This window comes from Colossoma macropomum, unplaced genomic scaffold (assembly GCF_904425465.1).
Source record: "Colossoma macropomum unplaced genomic scaffold, Colossoma_macropomum, whole genome shotgun sequence".
Lineage (NCBI taxonomy): Eukaryota > Metazoa > Chordata > Actinopteri > Characiformes > Serrasalmidae > Colossoma > Colossoma macropomum.
The window spans coordinates 1955888-1972824 of record NW_023494785.1 but is presented as its reverse complement, the minus strand read 5'-3'; the positions used below and the strand labels follow the sequence as shown (position 1 = coordinate 1972824).

Sequence of the window (16937 nt, the reverse complement as noted above, 5' to 3'; positions counted from 1 at the left end):
TTTTAGCATAGTATAGTCTGTTTTGTTGTTAATCTTTTCTTTCGCCAAGGAAGAGAGCAGGAGAACAGTGTCATGTGTGTAGTGAGCAAGGCGGCTGGATAGAGGTGTGAGTAGACTTTAATAAACAAAACAAACTAGCAAAAATACAAAGTACAAGGTAACAAACTACACGGTCTAAACAAAGCAAACAAAACAAGGTAGGCATGCAAACAATACATGTGACAAAGTGACGAGTAGAACAGGCAAACACTGACTGAAACAAAGGGCTTGATAAAGGCTAGAACGAATGGGGAACACCTGGGAGAGGGAGGAGACAGAGACTACAGACAGGTGAGGATCCTAATAGGGAAGGTGGGAAAAGGGGTGGGGCAAAGAACCAAAACAAAAACACAAGCACAAGCAATGTTAGAAAGCACATGGCTACACAACAGAGCAAGAAACAGACACAGGAACAAAGGGGAAACCGTGACAGAACCCCCCTCCGAACGTGCAGCTCCCGAGGCGCGAATAACAAAAGCCATCTGATGTGGGAGACAGGTAGGAGGAGGGACGAGAAAAACATGAAACATGACCAAACAGGAGACTAGACAGGGGACAGGACACCAGATTGGGACCACAGACTAGACTGGGCATGGGACTGGACAAGGGACTGAATAATAGAAACAGGGACAGAGACCATGACAGTAACTGGGACAGGGATAGTGATCAGAACAGGGACAGATGCAAATCTAGAAATGGGTACAAAAACAGTAACGTTAACAGGCACAAATATTCTTACAGAAACGGGAACAGAAACAAAACCTGGGGTAAAACATTGTCTAGACACAGGAGAAAACACAGACTTAAGGTTCTTAGGTTGGGCAGTGGACTGCAAGGGTGGTCGGGGCGTAGGAACAGGAAGCGCCCGGGTCGCAGGAACATGACGGGGAGCCGGCACATGGCACGCAGGGGTAAGTAGACGGGGCCTGCTGCGGCGTCCTCTGAGGCAGACGGGCCTGCTGCGACATCCTCGGAGGCAGGCAGGCAGGCCTGTTGCGATGTCCTCGGAGGCAGGCTGTTCAGGGAAAGCAGTGGCGGAAGCAGACACAGGCTGTTCCTGGGGTGCAGAAACAGCAGGAAGCTCAGCAGCAACCGACAGTTCCGGTGCTGCTGGACTGGTTGCAACCTCACCGCCCTTACGCCCACGGCATTTGCGCTTCTGCTTCCTCAAGAGATTGACTTTCTCCAACTGCTGCTCAGACGCCACTCGCTCCTGACTTATAGCTGGTTGAGGGACGCGGGCCAGGGAGGCTTGAGCAACCGTGGTTTGCTGCTGAGTGATACACAGGAAATGCAGAAAATGCGGATTTATTGTCGACGTACGCTGAACATCTCCCAAAACCTGTCTGAAAATAGCGGCTTAAAAACAGATTCTTATACCATGGCTAGAACACCCCCACTGCCGTTGTTTCGGTTGTAAAAGTCCAAAGACAGCGCTCTCATCCTGTTCTGGATCCTGTCGTAAAATAACCAGGGTTGCTTTCTCGAGGACTCGGATCCTGTTGTAAATACTTCAGTGTATTGACATTTAATATTAATGTTGATGGTACAACCCTTAAAAATTAACAATAATAATATAACAGTAATAGTAATTTACAACAACAAACTTATATATTTTTATATGTTTATATATTTTTTTCTGTAGTACAGAGGAAGATCGGGTTTTGTGCAAATAATAATTTTGATTCAGGTCGCATTCCACAACACCACATTTACTCGCGAGTGCCGTGCAGTTGGAGTTTGTCCTGGTGGACGAGAGGGTCGCCTCAATGAGAATTAAAATCACTGAGAGGAAAACTCTGATTGTTGTGCGCACTTATGCACCAAACAACAGGTCGGAGTATTCTGCCTTCTTGGAGCGAGTGGGCGGGGTACTGGAAAGGGCCCCGCCTACAGACTCCATAGTCTTGCTTGGAGAGTTCAGTGCTCATGTTGGCAATGGCTCAGAGACCTGAAGAGGTGTGATTGGGAAGAACGGCCTGCCCGATCTAAACCCGAATGTTGATTTGTTATTGGACTTCTGTGCTAGGCATGTATTGTCCATAACGAACACCAAGTTCAAACACAAGGATGTTCATAAGTGTAAATGGTACCAGAGTTCCTTGGGTCAGAAGTCAGTAATCAACTTTGGTGTCGTTTCATCTGACTTGGGACCATATGTTCTGGACACTCAGGTGAAGAAAGGTGCTGAGCTGTCAACCGATCATCATCTGGTGGTGAGTTGGATCAGATGGCAGGGAAGACCGATGGTCAGACCCGGTAGGCCCAAACGAATAGTGAGGATGTGCTGGGACCGACTGTCAGAGGCCCCGGTTCGGAATGATTTTAATTCCCACCTCCGGGAGAGCTTTTTTCATGTCCCAGAGGAGGTAGGGGACATGGAGTTTGAATGGACCCTGTTCAAAATCTCCATTGTGGAAACTTCAGGGCATAGCTGTGGCCAAAAGCTTGTTGGTACCTGTCAGGGCGGTAACCCAAGAACCCCTTGGTGGACACCGACAAGCAAAAAAGGTAGCAGCAGCAACGGTGGCGGAAGCAAAATCCAGGGCGTGGGAGGAGTTTGGCAAGACCATGGAAAAAGACTTTCAGTCAGCCTCAAGGAGGTTCTGAACAACTGTTCGGCCATTCAGGGGTGGTTGGGGTGGCTTCGCCCAAGCTGTATTTGGCAGGGGTGGAGAAACTCTGACTTCAAATGAGGATACTGTCGGGTGGTGGAAGGAGCACTTTGAGGAACGGTAGGCATGCCCCCCTCATGGGAGTCAAGCCCAGAGGCTTCTGGTGTGTCAAGCTCCATTTTCCTGGTGGGGGTCACTGAGGTAGTTGGCAAGCTCTTCAGTGGCAAGGCACCGGGGGTGGATGAGATTCGTCCAGAGATGCTTAAGGCTCTAGATATCGTGGGGCTGTCGTGGCTGACACGCCTCTGCAATATTGCATGGATCTCGGGAACAGTACCCTTGGACTGGCAGACCGGGGTGGTGGTCCCTATTTTTAAGAAAGGGGACCAGAGGGTGTGTGCCAACTATCAGGGTATCACACTGTTCAGCCTCCCTGGGAAAGTCTATGCCTAGGTGCTGGAAAGGAGATTTCGGCCTATAGTTGAACCTCAGATTGAGGAGGAACAATGCAGTCCCGGCCGTGGAACAATGGACCAGCTTTTCACCCTCTCACAGATTGTTGAGGGGGCATGGGAGTTTGCTAGCCCAGTCTACATGTGTTTTGTGGACTTGGAGAAGGCTTCCAACCAAGGCTTAGAGCTTAGAGCCACTACTCCTCCGCATTGAGAGGAGCCATTTGAGGTAGTTCTGGCATCTGATCCGGATGCCCCCTGGACGCCTGCCCAGGGGTGTACCAGGCACGGCCTACTGGGAAGAGACCCTGGGACCCGCTGGAGGGATTCTATCTCCAAATTGGACTGGGAGTGGCTTGGTGTCTCCTGGAATGAGCTGGAGGAAGTTGCTGGGGACAGGGTCGTCTGGGATTCTCTGCTCTCCCAACTGCTACCGTCACCCTATCTGGATTAAGCGGTTAATGATGAACGAATGGTGAATTAATCTCCATTTTTGTCATTTTTCAGGTTTTCAAGTAATTTGAAAATGCCTCTTGTCCTTTACATTGTGTGTAAATTTCATGATGAATGGACCAAAAGAAACAGCCCAAAATTACTTGGAAAAAAATCTAGTTTCACTGACTTACATTAAAAGTAAAGTAGGTTTTTTCCTTCCCCTGTAAAGTTACCATTTTAGAGATACAAGGTTTTCTTCTGACAACAGCGATGTGTATTGTAAACTGTATGATTAAATATCATGCAGATGCTTACCTCATCTATGGCTTTTGCCACCTCTAACTCCGAATGTGCGTCACTGTCGACTCAAGCTATTTTCAGCTCAAAACCTCTTTCTTCCCCATAATCATACGCTATTGTAACGGTGGGCTGACAAGGTGGACCAGGAGGCTGGGTAGAAGTTTGAACGCATTTTATTTGAGTTCTTAGGTGGATACTCCAAACGACAGGAAGGTAGGTAAACAGTACGGGGATCCTAGAGAATCTATGAAAACAAGGTAACAAAGGGATCTACTAAGAAAACGAACTGACTAGATAAACTAAGAAACAAAGTCTTGACGAACACAAAGAAATCACGAACAGGGAAGGAAGAACACAAATATAACAAACCTAAACCAGGAACATGAAACGACAATGTCAAATATCAAACAATGCTGGCTGGGGAACAAAGAAACACAGGAGCAGATATTGCTGTGGAAGATGGCATTAACATCTTCCAATGCCATCCTGCGAAGAAAGAAAAGGGACGTAGCTTGCTTTTACATTGTATCTGTTATTTCTGACAAGGAAAACAAAAAATTGACTTATTTCTCAGTTTCTTATGCTGGAATTTTGAAAAGAAAATCAAATAACCATTTGATTATATTTTTTTATATCTGTTTCTGTGATGAAAATAGAATAAGCAAATGATACACAGATCGTGGAGAGATCCTTTTGGGGTATGTTACATTGTGTGACAATGGGGAAATGATGTAGAGTGTAATACGAAAAACAGGATCGTACGAAAAACACAATTTGACATTTAAATGCTAAAAAAACAAATGAAACAAAACAAAGACTAATTTATGTTATTTCCAATTAAACCATTATGCAGTGTTGCAAAGTACTGTTTTAATTTCCTAATTTAATTTCATTTATCAACCACAAATAAAAGTTAACACAGTGCTAAAACAATAAAACAAAATGACTTTATAGTAATTAGAATTGGTGTTTATTTTCAAAACAAATGATACTGGTAAGGCAGACAGTATGCTGACTGCTACATGCATACATATTGTATATTAAATAAATCAGACTTCCTAAGCAAAGAAAAACAATTGTAACTAATAAAATTAATTTTAATATAAAAAGTATATAATAAATTTAGTGTTCTCTCCAATTCCTGCAAAAATGACACTTCAATAAACAAAAAAAAAAAATAAAACATTGAGAAGCTGTAAAATCCAGTCCTGCTTTGAAGACCCATTGTTAACCCTCTGCAATCGAGAGTTAAATCACACAATAACTGTGTGAAGCTGACTTTAGCACTAAGGATAGAAATGCACTTTTGCATTTGTTCAGAATAAATGAAGTCAATTTCAATATGAAATTCATTCAAGAGAACAAGAAAACAAAGCAAAAACACACATTGGCAATTAACACAAAACACAAATGAGTGGCCATTAAGTACATTACAATTGGTCATTAAAGATTAAACATTACTAATGGCGCATTTACAAATGAGTTCCCCATTTTCTCTTCCACAACAGCTCTCTAGTCTAATCAGCAGAATGTGCAAGAAATCTGTCAAATCATGCTTTGAAGTGAAACGGCAGAAATGAAGAGGCGCTACAGAGATCACAAAAATGAAACAAACAGACAGGTGCTCCTGGGGCATGGCTGCAGAAAACTCAAAAAAGAAATGGTTCTATGCTGGGAGAGGCAAAAAAAAACCCAAAATTATCCATCAGCATCCACAAGGCACGTGCAAAATAAATCCCAGAGCAAAGAAATCCGGGGCACACTGTCCTTGGAAAACGTATAAACAGCCTTTATTGAAACATGGCAATAAGTATAAAAATGTGCTGATGCGTTGCGGCCTTCTCAGGCCTTCATCAGGACACAGAACAATGGCATGTCAATAGAAAACACCTGAGAACACCCATATATATACACATCTACACAAGCTTCTGCCACCTGTTGGTCAGGAAGAAAATGGGGGGGGGAGGAAAAAAATGCTTTGATGTGTTTTGTATGGCAAAAGCTGGTTTCTTGATGATGCTGTTAGTTCACACTGTTGATGCCGTATTTAAAACCCATGCTTTACTGGAACACTAGTACTTTTTACAGGTTTTACTGTAAAGCAGGACACAACTTTAACACATTCTGGGTTTTGCTAGATAATATTTGAGTAAGATTAAGTATCTACATATCATAATTTACCTTCCTTCTCACTCTGTGTGGGCTCAGTATAGACACTATATAGGCAAAAGTATTGGGACACCTACACATCACACCTACAGGAGCTTTTATGAATCCCATTCTAAACCAATATGCATTAATATGGAGTTTTTCCCCTTTTGCAGCTCTAACAGCTTCCACTCTTCTGGGAAGCTTTCTACAAGATGTTGGAGAGTGTCTATGCAAATTTCTGCCCATTCATCCATTTGTGGGGTCAGACACTGATGTTGGACGAGAGGGTCTGGCTCACACTCTCCGTTCTAGTTCATCCCAAAGGTGTTGGATGGGGTTGAGGTCAGGGCTCTGTGAGGGCCAGTCAAATTCTTCCACACCGAACCCACCCAGCAATGACTTTATGGACCTGCTTTGTGCGCTGGGGCTCAGTCATGCTGGAACAGAAAAGGGCTTCCCCAAACTGTTCTCACAAACTTGGAAGTGTACAGTTGCCCAAAATGTCTTGTTCTGCTGAAGCACTAAGATTCCCCTTCACTGGAACTAAGGGTTCTAGATCAACCCCTGAAAAACAACCCCATATCATCATCACTCCTCCACCAAACTCTACAGCTGGCACAGTGCAGTCAGGCAGGTAACGTTCTCCTGGCATTTGCCAAACCCAGACTCGTCCATCAGACTGACAGATAGAGAAGTGTTATTCGTTGCTCGACAGAATACGTTTCTACTGCTCCAGAGTCCAGTGGCGGCGCTTTACCCCACTCCACGCTTGGCATTGTGCATTTTGATCTTAGGCATGTGTGCAGCTGCTCTGCCTTAGAAACCCATTTCATGAAGCTCCCGGCGCAGTTTTAGTGCTGCTGTTGATGCCAGAGGAGGTTTGAACTCTGCAGTTATTGATCAGCAGAGTGTCAGATACTTTAATGTGCCCCAGCAGTCGGCGACTCACTCTGTAACTTTGCGTGGTCTGACACTTCGTGGCTGACTTGCTGTGGTTCCTTTTTCCACTTTTCGAAAATACCACTCACAGCTGAGTGTGGAATACCTAAGAAGGAAGAAATTTCGCAAACTGACTTGCTGCAATGGTAGCATCCTATTACAACACCACACTCGAACTCAGTGAGCTCTTTAGAACGACCCATTCTTTCACTAATGTGTGTAAAGGCAGGCTGCATGGCTGAGTGCTTGATTTTATACCCCTGAGGCAATGAGACTGAATGAAACACCTGAATTCAATGATTAAAGGGTCTGTCCCAGTACTTTTGTCCATATAGCGTTTGTCCTCTTGCCAGCAGATTATTATAGATCTCCCATTGTTTGAAACTTATTAATTATTGCCCTGATAGTTGAAATGGGCATTTTCAACTGTCAGAGACACACTGACTAATAATGCATGCATTACACAAACACATACATTGAATCCCTACAGTGATAAACTAATCCCAATATGGGCAGAATTATTTTATAAAAAGTAGTGATGAGTGAAAACTGAACACACTCTCCTAAACACATTCAGTAACATCTAATACCTTTAGTATGCATTTGATATCGCAGAAAGGAAAAACTCTGTTGTTGCCATTTTTATATTCACACTGTTCCTCAAGCTTACCGGTTCGCAGTTTTCTTCATGCAATTCTGTTAATGTGTTTCACTCATTTCTTAACGAGTGAACAGAGATCACCCTGACTAACATTACAATTACCCCAATACCAAAGAAAGGAGGCAAGAGTGTGCAACTATCACACAGTTTGCCCAATGTCTGTTACGATCCTGGGGGTGGATGGTGTTTTGTTTTTTTGCTCTTTTTAGGGGTCCAAGCACCTTTAGGTGCATGGAACGCTTTTGCTTTTGGTAGGATTTTTCTTCTTATTATTCTTATTCTTTTTCTTCCCTAAAACAGTTTGTGGAGAAGACACCAGCCTATTCAGAGACAAGGGTCCACAAATCTGTCACTTATGCTCTGATTGTGACCAAAATTGATATATACATTGAAAATAATCAGCTGAGGAAACCTATGACATCTGGCTTGAATTGGCTTAAGTTGGCTCTTACAATGCTCAATGTACTGCCAACAATCTAAAATGTAATTTTTCCTGTCTAAGAATAAAATACAGACATGACTGTTGTTTCAAATGATGCATCTTAATGAGAATTAACATTTTGCAAATACGTGTAGGTTGCTTAACTGTACAGGAAATCATTTAATTTGATTTCAACAAATTGTAATTAGCGCAAGAGGTGTTTTATATTTCTCTGGCCACCAGAGGGAGCCAAATCAGCAACTGCAAATGTCAATGTTGAACTAATTAATAAAAAAAATATACAATTAGTGGAAAGCTTTACTGTATGTCTTTAGGTCAAGACCATTTCTGTATTTTATGCTTTTCACCGTGCCTGACAATTTTGCAAATACAAGTCTTTTAAAAACTTGTTTTTCTGTTTTTCTTACATTGTCTCAAACTTGGTTTCAAAACAACCACTGAAGTCTCAAGATCAATAATTATTTAAAAAATCTTGCCTATTAAGCACAATGTTATTGCAAGTTATGGAATAATCAGTTCGGTCCAGCCTATTCGGAAACAAGGGACCACAAATCTGTCACTTATGCTCTGATTGTGACCAAAATCAATTTGTATATTGATAATAATAAGTTGAGGAAACATATGACATTTGGCTTGATTCTGCTTATGTTAGCTCTTACAATGTTCAATTTACTGCCAAAAATCTAAAATGTAATTTTTCCTGTCTAAGAATAAAAACAATACAAACATGACAATTATTTCAAATTATGCATCTTAATGAGAATTCTTACTTTGTAAATATGTGTAGGTTGTACAGTACAGGAAATCCTATTATTTGATTTCAGCAAATTTTGTTCAGAGCAACAGTTTTTCTCTGGCCACCAGAGAGAGCCAAATCAATAACTGCACTTCATTGTTGACATATACATGGAAAGCTTTACTGTATGTCTTTAAGCGAAGAGCATTTCTGAATGTTATGTTTTCCACTAAGCCTAACCATTTTGCAAACACAAGTCTTAAAAAACTTTCAGTAATATCACAGTTGAAAAATGATAGAGAATAGACATTTCTTACTAATTCTTGAATGAAGAATTTGAATAAATTGGTGTGAGTTGGCTTCTTCTGCCATAAAAGGCTAAAAATACACCAATAATTGTCTGAATATAACCAAATTTGACACAAATATACAAAATGACAAACTGACAGTGTATTATGATTTCATTTGAAATTATACTACTCAGTAGTCACAGTAAATTCAAGGTGGGAACTAATTCCCAAAATGGTGCTTGGTTCCTTATTGCTCCGTACCAATAAATTCTCTCAAAAAAACAGGTCTGCTGGTCGCCTCTTGTAGCTCACCATAAAAAAGTCTGCCTTTGAAGATCAGGTGGTGGGTTTGATTACCTGTCACAGATGTTGGATGGTGCTGTAGCAGTTGTTGTAAACACACACTTAATTATCTTAATGAAGGGTCTTTCTTAAAAATCCAACGATTTGCTGCCTTCTATGTCCAGAGACATGAAATTTGTTTATGCTGCTATGTTGTCCTAAAATGGTGCGTGGTTCCTTGTTGCTTCCTTTCGATAAATTGTTACAAAAACTGCAGTTTTGCCACAGACGTGTTGTGGCTCACTATGAGAGCCTCCACCTTTGAACTCTAGGGTCGTGGGTTTGAATCCCTGTCATGGATGTTAATATGAATTGCGTAGTTTGTAGCAGAGGTATCACCTAATGGTCTCAATCATACAAAAAGGAGATCTTTCTTAAAGATCTGTTGCATTCTACGACCAGGGGCCACTACTTTACTCCTCAAAGTCTTCCTGGTGCTTGGACCCCGCAGATTGCCGCTTGAGGCTATATTTGTATTTGTCCTTTGGTAAAGAGCATTTCTGAATGAAATGTTATGCATCCCACCGGGTCTTTCAGTATTTTCACAGTTGAAAAAAGATGGAGAATAGACATTTCTTACTAGTTCTTGAGTTCAATTCAAATTTCATCTTTCTTAAAATAATCTTATTGAAAATATCATGACTTTTAAGCATAGTATGGCTGAAGATTTGAATAAATTGATGTGAACTGGCTTATTCTGCCGTAAAAGGCTAATAATACACCAAAAACTGTCTGAATATAACCAAATTTGACACAAATACACAAAATGACAAACTGATAGTGTATTATGGTATTATAGTGGTCATAATCATACTGAAAAAGGAGATCTTTCTTAAAAATCTAAAGATCTGCTGCATTCTACGACCAGGGGCCACTACTTCACTCCCCAATGTCGTTCTGGTGCTTGGACCCCGCAGATTGCCGCTTGCGGCTATACCTTTTTCGTAATCACTTTTCCCCTAAGATTGGTGTCTGGAGGGTCTGATTGGATACAGCAGGGGGTGCACCAGTTACTTAAGGGCCGTTGCGGCACTGCAGGAGAAGGAGAGGGCTGTTCCAGTGGTCGCACCTGTGCCATCAGCCTCCACCTGACCAGACCAAGTACCTGAACCTTTTTGTGAACTCGTGTTATTGTTGTATGAGTTTGCATAAATACCTCTAAAGCTCTCTTTTTCTAAGTAAGGGGGTGAGTGCCCTATGTGTTTTTTGTATATTGTTTACTCCTGGTTTGGGACGGGAAGGTAGTCTTATAATTGTAATTTTGTTTTGAGTTAGATTAGTTTAGTTATCTTTTGTTTCTAGTTTGTTTTGGCTTTATCTCCCCCCCTGAAGTTTATCTTTTGTGTAAATTCATCTGCATTTAACCAGTTTATAAGATGGTGCCTTTAACTTTTTCAAGTTAAAAGAAATAAATGCTGATAATTGGTCAATTAATTGTAGTTGGTGCCGTCTTGGTCTGGCAGTTGGATGGCGTTGGCTTGTTTTTTTTTTTTACGTACGGCCTTAAGTGTTCCCCTAGACATAGGAGGTCATAACATATCACATGTCAGTAAAATTATGCTCATTCAACGTAGATTAGGGCCTCACATCAAAAGGAAACAACCTGGCCATGCAAGTACGGTTCGGGAAAGGCAGAGGAACAAGCTATATCATTGATGCTCACTGGATCAATGAAAAAGACAGGCAGTTCAAGAAGGAAGTCAACACATGTTTCACTGACCACATGAAATTGTGGAATGTCCTCAAAACAATGGGAATACCAGAACATCCCATCGTTCTAATGAGGAATCTACACTGATCAATAAGCCACAGTCAGGACAGAAAATGGACAAACAAGTTGGTTCCACATCAGAAAAGGAGTTACCATCAACTGCGTACCATCAACATACCTGTTCAACCTGTATGCAGAACATAATGGTGAGAGAATCAGGACTGGAGGAAGATGATCAAGGATTCAGGATTAGCAGAAGAAACATCAATAACCCTTAATATGCCGATGATACAACACTCATAGCGGAAAATCTGGAAACCTGAAAGTTAAGGAAAGTTTAAGGAAAGTTAAAGAACAAAGTGAACAGATGGGATTTCGGTTCAATATGAAGAAGACTAAAGCTATGACGACAGGAAAGACTGCTAGTTTTAAAAGCGATGGAGACGATGAGGAAATGGTGGACGGCTTTTGCCTACACAGATCAGTCATTGACATCAGAGTATCCAGCACCCAAGAAATGAGACAGAGCAGCAATCAGGAGAAGAAGAATGAAGGATCTTGAAAATATCTTTAAATACGATTTGTTTCTACAGACCGAGATCAGAACTGTCCAGGCTGTGGTCTTCTCTGTGGTTCTTTATGGATTTGAAAGACAATAAACAAGTGAGACAGGAAAATTATTGGTGCCTTTGAACTTTAGTGCTGGTGAAGACCTTAAAGAGAACCTCAGACAACAAAGAAAACAAACGAAGCCTCACCTTTCACTCGAAGCCCAGGTAACCAGACTGAAGTTACCTTTTTTGGAATATTTTTAGAAACAAAATGATCTATTGGAAAAGACCATCATGTTTGGAAGAGCTGAAGGTAAAAGAGAAAGAAGATGACTGGCTTCAAGATGGATGGGGACAATTGGAGGAATCATGAACCAGTCATTCAACAAACAATGGCCAGTCTTTTCATGATGGTCTGATGGTCTGACTAGCTGGGGACTTTTTCTAAAAATCAGTTCATACATATATATATATATATATATATATATATATACATACACATAGCCAGCAAAACTTCAAATATTTGTGGAAATAACAAAAATACTGATAAAAATACTAAACTAGTAAACAAGTCAGGACATGTTTCGTCACAGTAGCAGTGTTTCTAATAGCCGGTGACTTCGTACAGCAGGCAGCAGAAATTGACTAGGCCATGAACTGGGATACTTTTCACTGTGGTAGCAGAGTTTGACTGGGGCACCAGCAAGGACATTTCTCATGATGGTAGAGGAGTCTGACTAGGCTGCAGTCCAGGACACTTCTCCCCATGGTAGCAAAGTTTCCCTAGGCTACAGTCCAGGACACTTCTCACCATGGTAGTGAAGTTTGACTAGGCTACAGTCCAGGACATTTCTCACCATGGTAGCAAAGTTTCCCTAGGCTACAGTCCAGGACACTTCTTCCCATGGTAGTGAAGTTTGACTAGGCTACAGTCCAGGACACTTCTCACCATGGTAGTGAAGTTTGCCTAGGCTGCAGTCCAGGACATTTCTCACCATGGTAGAGGAGTCTGACTAGGCTACAGTCCAGGACACTTCTCACCATGGTAGTGAAGTTTGACTAGGCTGCAGTCCAGGACATTTCTCACCATGGTAGAGGAGTCTGACTAGGCTGTGGTCCGAAACACTTCTCACCATGGTAGCAAAGTTTGACTAGGCTGCAGTCCAGGACACTTCTCCCCATGGTAGTGAGGTTTGACTAGGCTACAGTCCAGGACACTTCTCCCCATGGTAGTGAGGTTTGACTAGGCTACAGTCCAGGACACTTCTCACCATGGTAGTGAGGTTTGACTAGGCTACAGTCCAGGACACTTCTCACCATGGTAGTGAAGTTTGACTAGGCTGCAGTCCAGGACATTTCTCACCATGGTAGAGGAGTCTGACTAGGCTGCAGTCCAGTAAACTTCTCCCCATGGTAGTGAAGTTTCCCTAGGCTACAGTCCAGGACACTTCTCACCATGGTAGAGGAGTCTGGCTAGGCTGCAGTCCAGGACACTTCTCCCCATGGTAGCAAAGTTTCCCTAGGCTACAGTCCAGGACACTTCTCACCATGGTAGAGGAGTCTGGCTAGGCTGTGGTCCGAAACACTTCTTACCCTGTTAGCAAAGTTTGCCTAGGCTACAATCCAGGACATTTCTCCCCATGGTAGCTAAGTTTCCCTAGGCTACAGTCCAGGACACTTCTCCCCATGGTAGCAAAGTTTCCCTAGGCTACAGTCCAGGACACTTCTCACCATGGTAGAGGAGTCTGGCTAGGCTGCAGTCCAGGACACTTCTCCCCATGGTAGCAAAGTTTCCCTAGGCTACAGTCCAGGACACTTCTCACCATGGTAGAGGAGTCTGGCTAGGCTGTGGTCCGAAACACTTCTCACCCTGTTAGCAAAGTTTGCCTAGGCTACAGTCCAGGACACTCCTCCCCATGGTAGTGAGGTTTGACTAGGCTACAGTCCAGGACACTTCTCCCCATGGTAGAAGAGTCTGACTAGGCTGCGGTCCGAAACACTTCTCACCATGGTAGCAAAGTTTCCCTAGGATACAGTCCAGGACACTTCTCCCCACAGTAGCGAGCCTAAACCCTGTAAAACAGTCCCAGACCATTACCTCTCCTCCACCAAACTTTAATATTGGCACTATGCTACGCACACTGCTACACACTTCAGCACTTGGTGGTCCCACTCTGTGAGTTTGCATGATCTACAGCTTTCACAGCTGAGCTGTTGTTGCTCTTCCATTTCACATTAATAGCACTTACAGTTGTCTGGAGCAGCTCTAGCAGGACAGAAACTTCACAAACTGACTTGTAGCAAAGGTACATGTCCTAAGACAGTGCCATGTGTAAAGTCACTGAGCACAAACACACGTACTGGGAAGTGTATGAAGTATTTAGACATTTTTACACTTTAATAATAATTGTTGTTAGTAATGTAAATGTTTAACCACCCATGTTGTACTGCTGTTTTGATGACATTCAGAATACAGGTTTGTTTATCCATGCAGTGTTTTTATTTTCATTTTTTTAACAATTTTGTGATTTGCATACATACTGGTACATGATTACAGCATTGTTGCAGAAAACATGGCCCACTACTTGTTTTCAGGACCTGGTTACAGAGATTGGTGTCTTACATGTCATTTGTACTTCTTTGGCACCTCGATGACATTCCCATGTACTTTATACTTCGTAGTGTTCCAGTTAAGAACATTCGGTTCTGGTCCCACCCACACCTTCTCATTGAAGTTCCTAATCTGATCACCTGTCAGCACAGAATCCCACATGTTCACATCTGAAATTTCACCTACAAAACTCTGGTTTATATCAAAGCTACCAATGAAAGAGTCAGGATCCTGACCCAGAATAACAACACCACCAGACTGGACCTTGTGGTTTTTCCTGTACACCTGCAGAGTGCTGCGGCGGCCGTCCACCCAGAATGCAGTCAGACCCGTGCTGGATTCCCAGGTGAGAGTCAGGTTTGTGCGGAAGATGGAGAGAAGTGGGACGGCATAGAAAGCACCCTCTGAGCTGCTCATGTAGAGGGAGATTTTGCCCTTCTCCTGCCACACGTTAAGCTCATCGTAGTATTGGGTGCGATAAGCGAAGAGGATGGTCTCACGGTCCTTTTTGTCTACTACAGCTGGATCCACAGACAGACGCATACACAGAGTAAAGGCCTCTAAATTCAGGGGCTTCTGGGGGGTGAGACTCACGTAGGAATTGTTTGAAGGTTTTGGGAAAAACAGGCCCTTGTCAGTCAGACCACCTGAAGGGCAAATATTCATTTCAATATGATACATTTTAAAGCGTAATTCAATTGAAAACAATGAGTGACGAGGTAGTAAACTGGGTGATTAATGGTGCTGAAAGTTTTATTTCATTGAAATAAGTAAACGAGTACAGTGTAAAAATGGACTTGCACTTGATGTTCAGTGGCGTTCTGACTGTATGTGTTCTGTAGCAGTGTTCTGCTCTGTGATGCTGCACTATGCGTCCAGTGTGCGGTGGCCTTAATGATGGTGAACTAGTTTTACCATCTTAATTAGTGTAGTACTATGTGGTTTTTGATGTAGAATAAAACATTCATGAAGCAAGCTAGTAGCACAGAAACAGCTGAAGCCAGGGAACTTTATGCTATAAACCAGGGGGTGAGTTAAATCAGATGTGCTTGAGCAGGAACATCACCAAACCCTCCAGGACTGGAGTTCCTCACCCCTGTTATAAACCCTGATTACTTGACAAATACTTCTCCATACTTTTGAGTTTTCCTTCACTGTATTGCATCTGTAGGTCTCTGTTCATAAACATAAACTAGCAAAAACTAATTTACTATAAAATGAAATAGTGTTTGTATAAATTCAGAATAAAGACACGTCAGTCACAACTGCATATGTGTACATATTTCTATATTGTGGTCTGTTTACACAAAGTCACTAAATCATTTATGTTGAATAGACTCTCCCAAATTTTACGCTGCTGCACTGATGTTGAACCGTGTGCTGCACTGGGTTGGAATGACCAACAGGTCAAAACAAGCTCAAAACAAAGTGACCACTGTGCCCTGATTGGTGTTTTTGCTTCACGCTTCTTTCGTTTTGACGTTATGTTTTTATACACAGATAAACCAAAAGGAACGACAGATTTCTCATAATGTAGTGGAGTAAAAAGTGAGATATCTGACTTTGAAATGTAGTGGAGTGAAAGTAAAAAGTCGCCCAAAATGGAAAAACTTTAGTAAAGTGCAGATACACTAAAAAACTAAGTACAGTAATGAATTACATTTACTTCGTTACTGTATAGTATTTATATATATATAGTATTTATGCTATTATCTTTGTTACTTATGTGCATTCTATCTATGCTGTTGAACAAATTACACCTTATAAATACACATCGCTGTCCAAAGAATAACAAGTATCTCCAAAATAGTAACTTTACAGGAGATGATAAAAATATTTGTTACTTTCAATATAATTTAGTGTAAAAAGAAAAGACTTGAAGTTATAGTTACTGTTACAGTGTTATAATAAGTATTATTAATGCTGTATTATTATAATTGTTATTATTATTATTATAACTGTTATTAGAAGTGTTATTATTAAGTATAATAATACAGTGTTATTATAGTATTGGGTGTTTCTTAAAACAGAATCATGTAGCTAAACTTACTTTGACCAGAGCTGATCAGAGGCAGGAGGACACCCAGCAGAACGAGCACAGACTTCATTTTACTGTGAACATTTCAGCACAACCTGTTAGCCACCTTCACAACTTACACACAGCTGACAATCACATTTAACGTCAGTAAAACTAAAGTGGCTGTAAGTGATGAATAAGAAGTGTGGATGCTCACCTGGTAGTGAAGCTCTACAGTCTCTCAGACTCTCCAGACGTCTACAGAATCTTTCTTGGCTCCTGTGACCAGTTAGATCTATTTTCCAGCTGTTTTTTACAGCAAGTCTAAAGCTGGTGCTGCAGCTTCTGCATTTATAGGATGCTGTGTTTACATATGGAACACTCTGCTTCATATTTCAGCTCTTGCAAAAATCTAAGGTTTATCTGATCTCCTGAGGAAAATTGTGTTCCAGAGAAACAGTTCTTCCAGAGGATCCATGTGTATTGTACAATGTCATTGTTTTGAAATGATGAGCACAAGGATGAGGGCAATGTGGGCATTACAGAAATGTCCATGTCTACATGAGTCAGGCAGTAATCGGATTTCTGCTTTACAACCAGCCAATAAACTCACAGAAGAAGACGAGACGTAATGTAACATAAAAC

The 16937-nt window shown here is 41.8% G+C and overlaps 1 protein-coding gene across 1 annotated transcript; it reads right to left on the bottom strand.

The window, feature by feature from the left end:
- Nucleotides 1–14242: 14242 nt before the first annotated feature.
- On the bottom strand, nt 14243–16603 carry LOC118815287 (pentraxin fusion protein-like). The gene is made up of 3 exons (XM_036581309.1): nt 16510–16603; nt 16326–16387; nt 14243–14922 (listed from the first exon to the last, which is right to left on the bottom strand). Exons 2-3 carry the CDS (start codon nt 16381–16383, stop codon nt 14291–14293), a joined length of 690 nt encoding a protein of 229 aa, XP_036437202.1. The 5' UTR covers nt 16384–16387; nt 16510–16603; the 3' UTR covers nt 14243–14290.
- Between the last annotated feature and the right edge of the window lie 334 nt (nt 16604–16937).

What these genes read in the sequence shown, in the direction of transcription:
- LOC118815287 (XM_036581309.1), bottom strand. Translation starts at nt 16,383, where the DNA reads ATGAAGTCTGTGCTCGTTCTGCTGGGTGTCCTCCTGCCTCTGATCAGC. An exon ending in TCTGATCAGCTCTGGTCAAA is followed by an intron (nt 14,923 to 16,325) that starts GTAAGTTTAGCT and finishes TTTGCCCTTCAG; the next exon opens with GTGGTCTGACTGACAAGGGC.